The following is a 16,468-nucleotide window of genomic DNA, read 5'->3' as shown; positions in this document are numbered from 1 at the left end:
TCCAGGAACCCGAGATTTGAACTATATAGTTTAGATTTATCACATTTGGATTATTTGTTTTTATTATATAAACCATTTTTAGTACTCTTAAAAGCAGAAAAACATGTTTAAGAGCACAGCTGCAGCTATGGGGTTAATTTCTAATCATCTTTTCCTCATGTTTCAGAGCTATGAACTGATCCTTGGCGAGGAGCACGTCAGTGTCGTAAAGAGAGGACAAAATGATGAGGTGCCATACACAGTCCGCTATATGGGTATGTACTTGGTAATTGAGACCACAAGTGGACTGATCCTCATGTGGGACAAGAAAACCAGCATCTTCATCAAGCTCAGCCCTGATTTTAAGGTGAGGAACTAGCAGTTAAATGGCAATTTACAGTCCATATTTGGACTGGGTGTGAATTTTGTTGAGAACCTGCCAAGATTTCAAACAGGTGATGTCTCTAGCATTCCCGCAGGACATCCCATGTTGTTTTTCATTCCTCTGGTACCTCAGAAAGCTGTGTCATCATTCTGACACTGTTCTGAGCTCTGAAGACAGTTTTCAGTGCCTGTTTGGCTTGACAGAACTTGAGTTGGCAATCCACTTTTTCAGACTTGACTTTGTTAAAAATTACCCACTGAGCCTTGGTAAATGTTATCAGACTTATTAAAATTACATATCTACAGGTGTAGAAATCAATTGAGTAGTCTTGATCTTGAACCATTGTTTCTGCTTCTCATTGACACACAAATCAAATTATCATACTTTAAGAACAAGGAAGTGAAATATTATGAGTGAAAAACTCTTGTAAAATGCTACCATGTGTTTTTCGAGCATACAGCTACACAGGTGATAAGGAAAATGCATTCCTGTTGTCATACTCCTTCTCCTAGTTTATGATATACACTAAAAACTGTAGTAAATGAGGAGTTTGCTATCTTATTGTATACCACAGTGACATTTCAATTAGATATATAAATTAAGTGTAATTTAGAACTAGACATACAAATTTATTTCAGTACCACAGGTTCTTTTGCTGACTCACTCATTGGCACTTTATAAAACTAGTAGTAATACGGAAAGTATGCACCTTAGATTCGTAGAGAAAGCATAGCATCTATTGTAGCCTATCACAGCTTTACAGATCCATAAGTTTAGGATGAGGGATATTTCTGGATGTGCAAGGAAAATGTCATTTCTTTTTATACCTGTGAGCAGTCATAACAGTAAAGACTCAATGAGTAGAGTATGTGACTAGACTGGTGGTACTTATGACAGTTTTGTAAGGCTGGTTTTTATATGCACATTTATGGTATTTTTATACAATATATTATTGTATAAAACAAGGATTGAATGAAAAGCTCAGCTGGCTAACTGTGAGTCCTCGTTTCCTTGTTAAAGATATACCTCAAAGGTTACAATGACAAAGATGGTTTTATTATACAGATTTAAAAGAAGAAAAGTCAACAGTAGTATCCTTCTAGCCTTAGTGGTCATGTTCTGCTGCTGAGGAAACAAAGGACGAAGATGTTCAGGAATGTTAGAATGGAATGGCACCATTCTAAGAGCTGAATTTCAACTATACTTTCAGTTTCAGATGTTGTTTCAAGTTTTCTCACATCCATTATTATTTTATTTACTTCCTTTTGCAGGGTCAGATCTGTGGCCTCTGTGGAAATTATGATGGCAACGGCATCAATGACTTTACTACAAGGAGTCAGTCTGTGGTAGAGAATGTCCTAGAGTTTGGAAACAGCTGGAAAGTATCCTCTACATGTCCAGATGCTCACAGCATAAAGGACCCATGTTCTACCAACCCCTATCGAAAGTCCTGGTCAGAGAAGCAGTGTAGCATCATCAACAGCAATGTCTTTGCTGCCTGTCACTCTCAGGTATTACCAGGGCAGAGCTTTACTGTGTGGAGACTAGGTCTGTGTATTATTGAAGCTGTTATCCTCATACATTTTAACATGCATGCCTAATTCATTAGCATGTTTCACTTTGAATTGTGTCAGGAAAACTTCAATCTGAGTCCCACTCAATGGGACAGATTTATAGTCCTCACCCGTATGAAATAAAAAGACATTTAGTTCATAGGAAATATTGACCTATTACGAAAGAATAATGATTTCATAATTACTGTGTATTTTCTTGTAGTGCGACTTGAATAAAAATCTTCATATATCACACAGAGAACACAAGCTCAGTGAAATAATAACATAGTAATGAAGTATCAGCATAGCCTTTATCTGACACTAAGTACATACAAACAATACAGGGTAGCTCTGTGCTCCTCCTGTTACCTTAGTTCTTTCCACTGGCAGAGACCTTCATTTTCAAGTACAGATGCCTAATATTTCTTGGGAACTTGAATCTAACCTTCCACTAAGTCTGGGTGCCTAAAAATCTGTCAATACATGATTTGGATGTATCATCTGGCATCACCTCTGGTGTTTAACAGTGCATGTAAACAAAGGAAAAAGAAATTACTGATATAGACCTTTCTTCTGTGATATTACAGTTTTAAGAAAATTACCCTAGCAAAGCTAAGAGAGAATTTCGAAGGCAGGATGTATAGTATTACATATCTTTTTAATAACAGGTTGAACCAGCAAAATATTACCAAGCTTGTGTGACAGATGCTTGTGCATGTGACACTGGAGGAGACTGTGATTGCTTCTGTACAGCAGTAGCTGCCTATGCTCAAGCATGTAGTGAAGTTGGAGTCTGCATAACCTGGAGAACCCCATCAATCTGCCGTGAGTTTTATACCATGAACACTTCTTCTGAGAGTGTAGATAAATGTACAGTGCCTTGCTGATGACCTTGAACACACGCTCTGGGTATCTTTTGTATGTGTATTATAATCTCACTGTGTAGACTTTTCACACTAAGTTGTTTTGATGGTCACACAATTTCACCTATTCCTTCATGGTTTTCAAGACTATTCAAGCAGCAATTCAGGGGTATGATGAACAGATATGACTCAAAAAAAGCTCTTATTTCTTTTTCTGAACATGTCCAAATTTCTGTTTCTCCTTAGCATTGTTCTGTGATTACTACAATCAACAAGGGGAATGTGAATGGCACTATAAGCCTTGTGGAGCCTCCTGTATGAAGACCTGTAGGAACCCAAGTGGAAAATGCCTCCATAACTTGCCAGGTTTAGAAGGTAAAAAGAGCTGCAAGTGCCTTTAAGTGGGTACATTTTATTATACTTTTAATGGTCTTTAATGGAGTGTATTTTCCCCATCAGCTGCATTTGTACCATTCAATTCTCTTCAAAATCATTGCATCCACATGAATGGAGTGTGGAAATTGGTGTTAAAAACATCTCTAGGACTAAGTCATTGTGGGTGGGCTCTGCTCATACTCTGCATTACTTCCTAGAATTATTGGGAAAAAAATCAGTAGTAAAAATTATGACTATTAAAAACAAGACCTGCAAACACTTCCTGCAGAAATAAAACTTTTGCTGACTGTATCTCATTCTCACCTTTTCTACCTTCTATACGCCTTTTTCCTTCCTTCAGGCTGCTACCCTAACTGCCCACCAGACAAGCCGTACTTTCATGAGGATCAGATGAAGTGCGTCAGTCTCTGTGACTGTTATGATAATGAAGATGGAAAGATATATAGACGGGATGAATGTCATTTATGGTAAGACTTAACATACCAGCCTAAATGTGTACAAGGAAAACAGTGGTGGGAAATTGCATGTTCCTGTTACGTGACAGGACCAGTTTATGAGTTTATGCTGGTGTGTAAAAATGCCTTACTATCTAATGCCAGTTTTCTTACTATATTAGTAGTAAGAAGTTCTCATGTGATTTTATATTCTGTTGAATTTGTTCCTGATTATGTTGTAGATCTTCAGCATAAAGGTACAATAAGAATGGTAAGTCCTTTATGAACAGGCTTTCTCTATTTCCCATTCCTATGGCAGGAAAAATATTGTTCCAGGAGTATAGATATCTAATAGGGGTCTACTTCCAAAGATTTTATTACATTCTTACATTGCTTGTAGAATTTAGACTCTTTCCCTTTTTAGCCTGCTTTTTAGTACAAAAACATTGCAAGTGCAAGGGAAGTGATAAGCAGGAAAGAAAGTCTTCCTTAAGACTTCTACCTGCAGCTTTGCATAATATTTAGCTTCACTTCATTTATGAGTTTGGGTTTAATATAAAGAAAGATTTTGGAAAACAATGGCAAAAAAGAAGCCAACATGAACTGGACACTCAAGGAACAAACACAAATAAAGTGTCCTGGTTTTTGATTCTATTATCTGGCAGAAAGATGACTAATAAAATTACCTTATAATCAAAAAATATTTGGTTTTCTATGTTTTTTATTTCAGTGAATGCACATCAGAAGGCTTACAGTGCAAGTATGATGATAAAGGTAAGACAACTAAGAAGAATCATTAAGAAAATAAAATATTGGATATTAGTTTTTCATAGATGCCTGACAATAAACTTCTCTGAATTACAGCATGCCACTGCATTTATGAAGGGAACAGCTATAAATATGGTGAACTCATCTACAACACCACAGATGGAACTGGATGGTGTTTCAGTGCAACATGCGATGTCAATGGAACAATAAACAGAAATATCTTTAAATGTGAATTCTTTACAACAACCCCGTTCACATTTTCTACAAGTCAGCCCACAACTACTGCTTCAGGTACACATGAATACTTTTTAAAATAACTAAAAAATCTCTGGAATGGATTGAAAATTGCCTGAAAGGGAGGGTCTTTTCGTCAGTTAATGGCACATAATTTTACCTGAAACTTTTGGCTTCTGCTGGAGCCACCATCTGACAGCTTCAGCTGCTAAAGAAGACCATAATCAAGGACGTAGAAATGAGTATAGCATTTCTTACAAAACTCAGTCTCCATGATTGCACCATGGTTTTTCCAGGGGAAAGAAAAAATAGAGCTTATTAATTATTGCACCCTCGAGAATATCCTCATTTCCTTCCAAACAAAAACTAGCAGTTCTAGACCAACTTCTGAAGACATGAAAGACAATTACTGCCATTTTTTAAATTACTGACCACATTGGCACAGACTGAAGATAAGAAATCTAGTTTGAGGGAATGCTCAAATTATTTAAAACAATTCTTTGGAACGTTTCCTAATTGTATTTAATAACCAAACAGTTTCCTTCTACACTTTCTACATTATTCCTGCAAAACTCATTATAGTGACCATGTAATTCTGAGAAACTGTGAGACATATTTCCACAAAATCATACAATACAACAGCAAGAAATAAACATTCAACTTAAAGTCTTCTATTAAGTAACATTCGTATAAAGTGGTAGATATTCCACAAGGTTATCTTCATAATGTTAGAATATGAAAAGAAATATTAAAATAAGTATAAAACACTTATTAGATTACATATTAAATATATATTGTATATTTCAATTCTATATTATAATGTATTACATATAAAATACATGTGATACATTTATATTTCATATTTTATATTTATAAATATATTACATGTTATAGTATTAAAATAAGTAGAAAAGTCATTAACATGTAAAAATATTTTAAAGCCTGTGCAGTTATGCAGTTAGGTGTAAATAAGTACAGAGATGATACCAAGGAGAATAACACCTACCTTTATGCGATAGTAATCACAAGGTCACATTATCCTATCTATTGACATTCCACATAAAGGATATATTAGTTATATTTAACAACAATTTTAAAACAAAAGGCACATAAAGAACTACTAGAAAAATAATACAGACATGAGATCAAAACCCACCTTAGAAATTAAATTCAAGACTGTCAAAGCAAGGTCATTAAAACTGAAATACTACATTAATATATATAATATTACATACAACATTAAAATGTATGGAAGATGAATAATTTATTCCAGGTACTTTCCTTAATAAGAATAGACAAGACTTATATTTCCTCCTTTTACTTACAGAAATAACAACTGCAACACCCGTGACAACTGTATGCGTGAAGAATGTATGTGCATGGTCGGAATGGTATGATTCCACACAGCCTGAAAACAAAGAGGACAGTGGAGATTATGAAACATTTGAAACTCTCAGAGAGAAAGGATACAGTGTGTGTAAAAACCCAAAGAGCATTCAATGCAGAGCCAAAGAACACCCAGATACAGAAATAGACAATCTTAACCAAACGGTACAATGTAGTCAAAGCAGAGGATTAATATGCAATAATAAAGACCAAGAGTCAAAGCACTGCTATAATTATGAAATCAGAGTATCATGCTGCAGCTACATACCATGTTCAGAACTACAAACTACAACAGCTAGAACCACAGAAGTATTCACAACGACTGCTGTAAAATCAACACCGTTTACAATACAGACAAATATAAAAACAACACAAAAAAAAGAAACTGAAGCACAAAAAACTGAAATACCTAAAACGTCAACGACAGTCAGTGAAAGCACAACTCCTCTGGCTGAAACTTCAGCTACAATAACAACATCACAAGTCTCAACAACAGGGTACCAGACCACATCGATTCCAACAGAGAGAACCACTGTGGCAACAGAGACACCAACAAAACCCACTACTGCCTCCACCCAGACAGAAGTGACAACCAGCACTGGCACCACCACTGTCCCAACCTCCACTGCCCCACCAGCACAAGGCACAAGCATCCTCTCTACCACCAGCAGGGCCAGCACCACCGAGACCACTCCACCTCCAATACAAGGTACAACCACCATCACACCCACACCAACAGTGGCCACCATCACTCCAACCACCTCCCACACCACGAGCAGCTGCCAGCCGCGCTGTGCCTGGACGCAGTGGTTTAACTTGAATTCGCCGAGCCCTGGTAGCGAAAACGGAGACATAGAGACGTTTGCAACGATCCGAGACGCTGGTTACCCACTGTGTGACAAGCCACAAGACATCCTGTGCCGTGCTAAGGATTACCCGAATCGAACTCTGGACCAACTGGGACAGGTATTGGAGTGCAGTCTGGAAATTGGGCTTGTGTGCAGAAATAAGGATCAGATCGCAAAGTACCCCATGTGCTTCGACTACGAGGTCAGGGTGGAGTGCTGTGACCGTAAGCACTGCGAGACAACACCAGCACCCCCAAGCACTGTTGCAACCTCCACCAGCACGGTCTCGACTGCAAAAACCTCCACTGTAGTAACGCAAACTACAGCACCACCAACAACTGCCTCCACCCAGACAGAAGTGACAACCACCGCTGGCACCACCACTGTCCCCACTTCCACTGCCCCACCAACACAAGGCACAACCATCCTCTCTACCACCGGCAGGGCCGGCACCACTGAGACCTCTCCACCTCCAACACAAGGAACAACTGTCATCACACCAACACCAACAGTGACCACCTCAGCCATCAGCACTGCCAGGACAACCATAGGAAGAACCACAACATTCACAGCCACGTCTGCTCCAGCAGAAACCTCCACCACAGCAACACAAACTACAGCACCACCAACAACTGCCTCCACCCAGACAGAAGTGACAACCACCGCTAGCACCACCACTGTCCCCACTTCCACTGCCCCACCAAAACAAGGCACAACCATCCTCTCTACCACCGGCAGGGCCGGCACCACTGAGACCTCTCCACCTCCAACACAAGGCACAACGTCCATCATACCCACAACAACAACATCCACCATCACTGTGCCCGCGTCCAACACCACAGACAACTGCGTGCCGCGCTGTGCCTGGACGCAGTGGTTTAACTTGAATTCGCCGAGCCCTGGTAGCGAAAACGGAGACATAGAGACATTTGCAAACATCCGAGACGCTGGTTACCCACTGTGTGACAAGCCACAAGACATCCTGTGCCGTGCTAAGGATTACCCGAATCGAACTCTGGACCAACTGGGACAGGTATTGGAGTGCAGTCTGGAAATTGGGCTTGTGTGCAGAAATAAGGATCAGATCGCAAAGTACCCCATGTGCTTCGACTACGAGGTCAGGGTGGAGTGCTGTGACCGTAAGCACTGTGAGACAACACCAGCACCCCCAAGCACTGTTGCAACCTCCACCAGCACGGCCTCGACTGCAAAAACCTCCACTGTAGTAACGCAAACTACAGCACCACCAACAACTGCCTCCACCCAGACAGAAGTGACAACCACCGCTGGCACCACCACTGTCCCCACTTCCACTGCCCCACCAACACAAGGCACAACCATCCTCTCTACCACCGGCAGGGCCAGCACCACTGAGACCTCTCCACCTCCAACACAAGGAACAACTGTCATCACACCAACACCAACAGTGACCACCTCAGCCATCAGCACTGCCAGGACCACCACAGGAAGCACCGCAATGTCCACAGCCACGTCTGCTCCAGCAGAAACCTCCACCTTGGCAACACAAACTACAGCACCACCAACAACTGCCTCCACCCAGACAGAAGTGACAACCACCGCTGGCACCACCACTGTCCCCACTTCCACTGCCCCACCAACACAAGGCACAACCATCGTCTCTACCACCAGCAGGGCCAGCACCACCGAGACCACTCCACCTCCAATACAAGGTGCAACCACCATCACACCCACACCAACAGTGGCCACCATCACTCCAACCACCTCCCACACCACGAGCAGCTGCCAGCCGCGCTGTGCCTGGACGCAGTGGTTTAACTTGAATTCGCCGAGCCCTGGTAGCGAAAACGGAGACATAGAGACGTTTGCAAACATCCGAGACGCTGGTTACCCACTGTGTGACAAGCCACAAGACATCCTGTGCCGTGCTAAGGATTACCCGAATCGAACTCTGGACCAACTGGGACAGGTATTGGAGTGCAGTCTGGAAACTGGGCTTGTGTGCAGAAATAAGGATCAGATCGCAAAGTACCCCATGTGCTTCGACTACGAGGTCAGGGTGGAGTGCTGTGACCGTAAGCACTGCGAGACAACACCAGCACCCCCAAGCACCGTTTCAACCTCCACCAGCACGGTCTCGACTGCAAAAACCTCCACCGTAGTAACACAAACTACAGCACCACCAACGACTGCCACCACCCAGACAGAAGTGACAACCACCGCTGGCACCACCACTGTCCCCACTTCCACTGCCCCACCAACACAAGGCACAACCATCCTCTCTACCACCGGCAGGGCCGGCACCACTGAGACCTCTCCACCTCCAACACAAGGTACTACCACCATAACACCCACAACAACAACGTCCACCATCACTGTGCCCGCGTCCAACACCACAGATAACTGCGTGCCGCGCTGTGCCTGGACGCAGTGGTTTAACTTGCATTCGCCGAGCCCTGGTAGCGAAAACGGAGACATAGAGACGTTTGCAATGATCCGAGACGCTGGTTACCCAATGTGTGACAAGCCACAAGACATCCTGTGCCGTGCTAAGGATTACCCGAATCGAACTCTGGACCAACTGGGACAGGTATTGGAGTGCAGTCTGGAAATTGGGCTTGTGTGCAGAAATAAGGATCAGATCGCAAAGTACCCCATGTGCTTCGACTACGAGGTCAGGGTGGAGTGCTGTGACCGTAAGCACTGTGAGACAACACCAGCACCCCCAAGCACTGTTGCAACCTCCACCAGCACGGTCTCGACTGCAAAAACCTCCACTGTAGTAACGCAAACTACAGCACCACCAACAACTGCCTCCACCCAGACAGAAGTGACAACCACCGCTGGCACCACCACTGTCCCCACTTCCACTGCCCCACCAAAACAAGGCACAACCATCCTCTCTACCACCAGCAGGGCCAGCACCACCGGGACCTCTCCCCCTCCAACACAAGGCACGACCATCATCACACCAACACCAACAGTGACCACCTCAGCCATCAGCACTGCCAGGACCACCACAGGAAGCACCGCAATGTCCACAGCCACGTCTGCTCCAGCAGAAACCTCCACCATAGCCACACAAACTACGGCACCACCAACGACTGCCTCCACCCAGACAGAAGTGAAAACCAGCACTGGCACCACCACTGTCCCCACTTCCACTGCCCCACCAACACAAGGCACAACCATCGTCTCTACCACCAGCAGGGCCAGCACCACCGAGACCACTCCACCTCCAATACAAGGTACAACCACCATCACACCCACACCAACAGTGGCCACCATCACTCCAACCACCTCCCACACCACGAGCAGCTGCCAGCCGCGCTGTGCCTGGACGCAGTGGTTTAACTTGAATTCGCCGAGCCCTGGTAGCGAAAACGGAGACATAGAGACATTTGCAAACATCCGAGACGCTGGTTACCCACTGTGTGACAAGCCACAAGACATCCTGTGCCGTGCTAAGGATTACCCGAATCGAACTCTGGACCAACTGGGACAGGTATTGGAGTGCAGTCTGGAAATTGGGCTTGTGTGCAGAAATAAGGATCAGATCGCAAAGTACCCCATGTGCTTCGACTACGAGGTCAGGGTGGAGTGCTGTGACCGTAAGCACTGCGAGACAACACCAGCACCCCCAAGCACTGTTGCAACCTCCACCAGCACGGTCTCGACTGCAAAAACCTCCACTGTAGTAACGCAAACTACAGCACCACCAACAACTGCCTCCACCCAGACAGAAGTGACAACCACCGCTGGCACCACCACTGTCCCCACTTCCACTGCCCCACCAACACAAGGCACAACCATCCTCTCTACCACCGGCAGGGCCGGTACCACCGAGACCTCTCCACCTCCAACACAAGGTACTACCACCATCATACCCACAACAACAACGTCCACCATCACTGTGCCCGCGTCCAACACCACGGACAACTGCGTGCCGCGCTGTGCCTGGACGCAGTGGTTTAACTTGAATTCGCCGAGCCCTGGTAGCGAAAACGGAGACATAGAGACGTTTGCAACGATCCGAGACGCTGGTTACCCACTGTGTGACAAGCCACAAGACATCCTGTGCCGTGCTAAGGATTACCCGAATCGAACTCTGGACCAACTGGGACAGGTATTGGAGTGCAGTCTGGAAACTGGGCTTGTGTGCAGAAATAAGGATCAGATCGCAAAGTACCCCATGTGCTTCGACTACGAGGTCAGGGTGGAGTGCTGTGACCGTAAGCACTGTGAGACAACACCAGCACCCCCAAGCACTGTTGCAACCTCCACCAGCACGGTCTCGACTGCAAAAACCTCCACTGTAGTAACGCAAACTACAGCACCACCAACGACTGCCACCACCCAGACAGAAGTGACAACCACTGCTGGCACCACCACTGTCCCCACTTCCACTGCCCCACCAACACAAGGCACAACCATCCTCTCTACCACCGGCAGGGCCGGCACCACTGAGACCTCTCCCCCTCCAACACAAGGCACGACCATCATCACACCAACACCAACAGTGACCACCTCAGCCATCAGCACTGCCAGGACCACCACAGGAAGCACCACAATGTCCACAGCCACATCTGCTCCAGCAGAAACCTCCACCACAGCAACCCAAACTACGGCACCACCAACGACTGCCTCCACTCTCCCCCAGCCACGAATTACAAGCACCATAAGCAGTACATATACTCTTTCAACTTCTATTTCTTCTACTGGACAAAGTACTGCCACTACTGGTTTTCCCACAAGTTTCACTACCACAAGCAGCCCAGGTATTTCTTTGTCTACCTCTGTAATGATTACAAGCAGCTATTTCTGTAGAACAACATTGGTATCTTTGTTTTCTGTGACTTTTTCTACTATCACCCTTATATCTTCCAACACATAAACCACTTTTTCATTTATCTGTCCCTCTGCTACTAGTGTCTATGTTAGACAGGTGTGTGAGTGGACCCCATAGCTTGATATTACTTATCCCCATCTCAAGGGAGACGGTGGTAACTTTGAAACTTTTTAAATCATTAGAGGTAAATGTGATAAGATTGGCCAAATCCCAGCTGGTATTCATCATTAAGCTAAAACATTTCCACAATCTCCACTTAGCAGTATTTCCGGTAGTTGAATACAACAGAAATATAGGCATGATTAGCTGAAGTGTTGAACAGTCCTCTCCAATATGTTAAAATGATGAAGTCAAAATCCTGTGCTGCAAACTAAAGTATGTCTCGTGCTTAACAGTAACTACAACTGGTACAATACAATCAAGTCATGGTACAAGCAGCATTTCTACAATCTTCAGTCCTTCCTCCAGCATACCTGTCACAACAGAAGCAAGTACATATGTTACATCACATGGAACAACTTCATGTCTTTGTCACGTGTTTGGTAATTTTTTTTCTCCAGGTAAGTGTCTTATTTTATGGTTATAAAAGTTTGCATAAGCAATATAAACCTATAATACTCCATTCAATTAAAGATAACCATTCAAAATAATCTAAACATAGAAGTTTTTGTACAGAAATACATTTTATATTTTCACATTATTTTCTTGGTTTTATTCCCTAAGTATTTTCATTGGTCTTTTAATTTCTTCTCCAATTTTCCTCTACAGGGGACATGGTGTACAACAGAACAGATATGGCTGGCTGTAATTTTTACGCGCTTTGCAGCAGTGAATGTGAAATTCACCCATTCCAGGGGCCATGTCCTGTGACAACTCCTTTCACTTCAGTCGCCTCAGAATCTACAACACAAGCTGCCTCATCCACAGAACATGTATTTCCTTCTGTCTCACCAACCACAGCAACGTCCCTCACAACTTCAGTAGAAAGAAACTGTACTGATGTCGACCCTCCACGAAAGGTGGTTCCCCTTGTTATTTTCTAATATATTACCATTGCAAACCGAACCCAATTTCTGTCCACTAATAGATAACTCAAATCATCTTGTGTGTATTCCAGTAAAAAGTTGGTTATGTTACAAATGACCCAAGAGCACACAATTCTTCAACCTGGCATTACCAGGCTTTTAAGTAATCTGGAGATGGAAAAGCTCACTAATCCCACGGCAGAGACTTTTTTTTTTAATAAAAGACATTTAAATGTCACAGACATAAGTAGACTAGCTATGAAAGTGTGAAAATGTCATTCTTTCTACACAGAAGAAAATTCTGTGATTGTTCCCAGCTTGACTGCTCTTAAGGCCTGAAATCATATGCTAAGAAAACTCTAATTGGAACTCCCTAAGTATTTGGAGAGTCTATCTTAGGTTGAAACAGAACAACTAGGGTGAGAAAGCACTTAAGAATAAATCATTTACGTATTTTCAGCCTGGAGAGAAATGGATAAGTGAATGCCGGGAGTGTGTCTGTGACCCTGTCACTGCTACTGCACAATGCCAGCGGCTCCTGTGCCCAACAGTTCAGACACCAATTTGTGACCTAGGATTTGTTTCCACTCCTGTACCACCAAAAGATCCATGTTGTCCTGAATATAAATGCGGTAAGTATCAAAAATACATATATAAATACCAGGCTACACACTCTGGTAAATTACATTTGCATTTCTGTTAGTACCTAAGCAAGTTCTTCATGTACCACAATAATAGCAAAACCTTTCTTAAAGTGTTCTGGCTTAGTGAACATACATCAATTTTTGGCTAAACATGCATTAGAAATTTATTTAAAACCAAAATGTTATTTTCAATTAAGTTTGCTGGGAGAATTGGAATGGGTGGAAGAGCAGGATAATACTTTGAATCTTCAAGAAGCCTGTGTACATCAACTATCTGTGTATCATAAAGGTTATTAATACGCTTTACCTAATGTTATTAATGTAACATTGGAGCACATTAACATTAGCCTAACTGTAGCTAAACGAAGATGCATAAACACGAGAATAAGCCACCAGAAAGCTTAACAGTTAACTACAAAAGCAAGTAACATGAAGCAATAATACAAAGTTAATTGTAATCAGTAACTGAATTGTCAATGTATGAAAAACAATTATACTCAGTAAATTATATTGACTGTTGTTGATTGATTTTTAAGTTTTCATGAGCAGTTATATATGTTTATTTATATACATAAATTTTTATATGCATATATTTTTATACACATATATTTATAGAAAAGCATAAAAAGGTAGCCATAAATTAAACTCAAAAAGGGAAAGTCAAAACAAAGGAACAACCAAGGTTGAAGTAGTCCTGTGAAAGACATGAATGGGCTCTGCTATGTTATCATATTATTTATATTACCATGGTAAGAATACCTTTTTTTCACCCAGAGTCAATCTTTCATCTAAGCCATGTCTGAGAGGTCATAAAGAATCAATAACAAAGGCATCTTTGAAGGTTACTGGACATCTAGGATTCAAAGATGAAACAACTAATTTAATTTGAAGTGAACCTGAGGGATTTTTCATGCATAGCTCAAGTTTGAAGCCATTCCTCCTGAAGTCTTCTAGCTAATTGCAAAAAAGAAACTTTACTTAAACATCCAGCTATACTAAATAGGAGGTCTGAGCATGTAGGGAAGATTTAATTCAAGTTTTCCATAATCTCTATGTTACTAACAAAGCTTGATAACATCTTGACTTCTCAATAAGTCTCCCAATTTGAGTTTACTCTGGAATTATTATTTTTTTGTTTTTCAGAACCACTAAATGGCACCTGTGTGATTAACGGTTCAATGTACACGGTGAGAATGTTATAGTGATATATTGCTGGAAGTGAAATGTACACCCCTTCTACCAAAAAAAGCCTTTGAGAAAGTTCTTCTCCCAGTACAAGTCTTTTTATTTCTTAGCCCTTAACTGGAAGTTATTATTTTTCTAATGTCAAATCCAAAATTGTCACAGAAGTGTTCCTCAACATGTAACATAAGACAAGATTGTACCATTTGTAGTGATGTACTACTTCTTTAAGCTCTCTACCACTTCTGGAATTAATGAATTTCCAAACGAGCTGATGAATAGCCCAAACTCAACCATTCTTTAAAATAAGCCCAGAGAACCTTCAGAAATAAAGCTCGGATTTTTTGCATTAATTGATACCTAAATCTTTTGCTAAAATTGGTACTTCAGCCTTTTAGTCAAAATTTAAACATTAGCACTGGAGCCTTTTGGGGATGCAGAAAAACTAAAATCCAGGTGTAAATTTGTATCTCTGCTTATGTATCTGCATATAAATCCAGTTATTTTAATCTCGATTTGTAAATTATAATTGTTTCATAACCACTGAACATGACTTACAGGGAGAAAAAAATTTTAAATAAGCATTGAAAAGCTGGTAAAACAGCAGTACAAACCAGTCTTACCTCCATTTTGTTAATTTGCTTTTCTCTTTTGTATTGCTTCGTTTAGTTTCCTCCTAATGTGTGCTTTCTTGTGAGGCATAAAGCCGGACAACTTTATGTTCAGAGTTGAACAACTCAGTCACACTTCCATTTCAGCAACTGTAATGGTTCTCAGCAATGCTTTCAACTCTGCCTATACATTCCATAGAAACTGTTTGAATTTTTTTTCCTTCTGTCTTCCAGGTTGGAATGTCAACAGTAATCAGTTCATGTAAGAACTGTACCTGCAGCTCTGAGAAAGATCCGGTGACTAAGGCAAATATTGTGCATTGTGAAACAGTTCAATGTGAAACATCTTGCCCTCTGGTGAGTTCAGATCCCCTAGGCTGCCCAGTCAGCCCTCAATTACAGGAAGACTAGAATTCTCCATTACCAACTCAACATACTTTCTCTTCCACCTCCTTGTGAGTAGGGTCATCAATATATGATTGAGGATGGAGAGTGCTGTGGGAAGTGTATTGAAGTAGCTTGCAAAATCAAACTAAGTAACAACACTATTCACGTGTTCCGTGTAAGTATTCCTTTCATTTTCAGATCTATTAGCCAATACAGGTTAGAACAGCTAAGAGTCACCTCATATCCCTTACTAGTAAAAATTTAATTAATACTGAAATTACTCTGAAAACAACACACCAGTTTTCTGAATTGAAGTCTTACTTGGAATAACAAATTCTTGGTATGTGGGATTAACTGGGCAATGGTTTCTAATTTGTGGTCTGAGTGTTCAGATCCAAGTTTTAAACTTCCAAGCTAGCCACAGTTTGCAAAATTTCACTTTTGCCACTTGTGAAAGAATTTCAGAAGCATCTGAGAATCTTTGAGGTGTGAGAACTTAATTAGCTCAGACATTTTTGAAGTAATCATACTATACTTGATCGCTATGAAAAAAAATAATTGTTTGCTTTTCTTTTAAAATCTCAGGTTGGTGAGATCCTCCCACTCGATAATTGCAGCCATTACAAATGTGAAAAAATTGAAGATCAATTTGTTGCAGTCCAAACTAAAAGAATATGCCCCGAGTATGACCCAGGAGAGTGCGATCCAGTAAGTTGTAATCAATTCTTCATCGATTGAATGCAGTTTAAAAGAACAAGGAGGGGCAAGGAAGAATATAACAAATCACTTTCACTAAAGTTGCAGGAATGTCTTAAGAATGAAATTAATTTTGCTGTAACATTCGTAATAAGAAAAGCTTAATATTTTTATATGGTCTTACAAGAATTCAAGACTTTCATGGTGGGGACAGTAAGTCATCCATCGTTTCATGCAGTGTTCATCACA

The 16,468-nt window shown here is 41.7% G+C and overlaps 1 protein-coding gene across 1 annotated transcript in view; it reads left to right on the top strand.

Annotated features, from left to right (window-relative positions):
* The window catches only part of LOC141950088 (mucin-5AC-like), a 56,165-nt gene extending 39,904 nt beyond the window's left edge, over positions 1–16,261 (top strand). Inside the window, exons 22-34 of the mRNA XM_074884488.1 lie at positions 167–346; positions 1,636–1,875; positions 2,586–2,742; positions 3,027–3,155; positions 3,517–3,643; positions 4,341–4,384; positions 4,475–4,669; positions 5,940–11,603; positions 12,443–12,693; positions 13,160–13,331; positions 14,487–14,530; positions 15,371–15,493; positions 16,109–16,261. Coding sequence (XP_074740589.1) covers positions 167–346; positions 1,636–1,875; positions 2,586–2,742; positions 3,027–3,155; positions 3,517–3,643; positions 4,341–4,384; positions 4,475–4,669; positions 5,940–11,603; positions 12,443–12,693; positions 13,160–13,331; positions 14,487–14,530; positions 15,371–15,493; positions 16,109–16,261 — 7,479 coding nt within the window. The remainder of the gene's footprint in view (positions 1–166; positions 347–1,635; positions 1,876–2,585; positions 2,743–3,026; positions 3,156–3,516; positions 3,644–4,340; positions 4,385–4,474; positions 4,670–5,939; positions 11,604–12,442; positions 12,694–13,159; positions 13,332–14,486; positions 14,531–15,370; positions 15,494–16,108) is intronic.
* Positions 16,262–16,468: the final 207 nt, after the last annotated feature.

Source organism: Strix uralensis, chromosome 15, assembly GCF_047716275.1.
Source record: "Strix uralensis isolate ZFMK-TIS-50842 chromosome 15, bStrUra1, whole genome shotgun sequence".
NCBI lineage: Eukaryota > Metazoa > Chordata > Aves > Strigiformes > Strigidae > Strix > Strix uralensis.
This window is presented reverse-complemented; position numbering and strand designations above follow the sequence as displayed.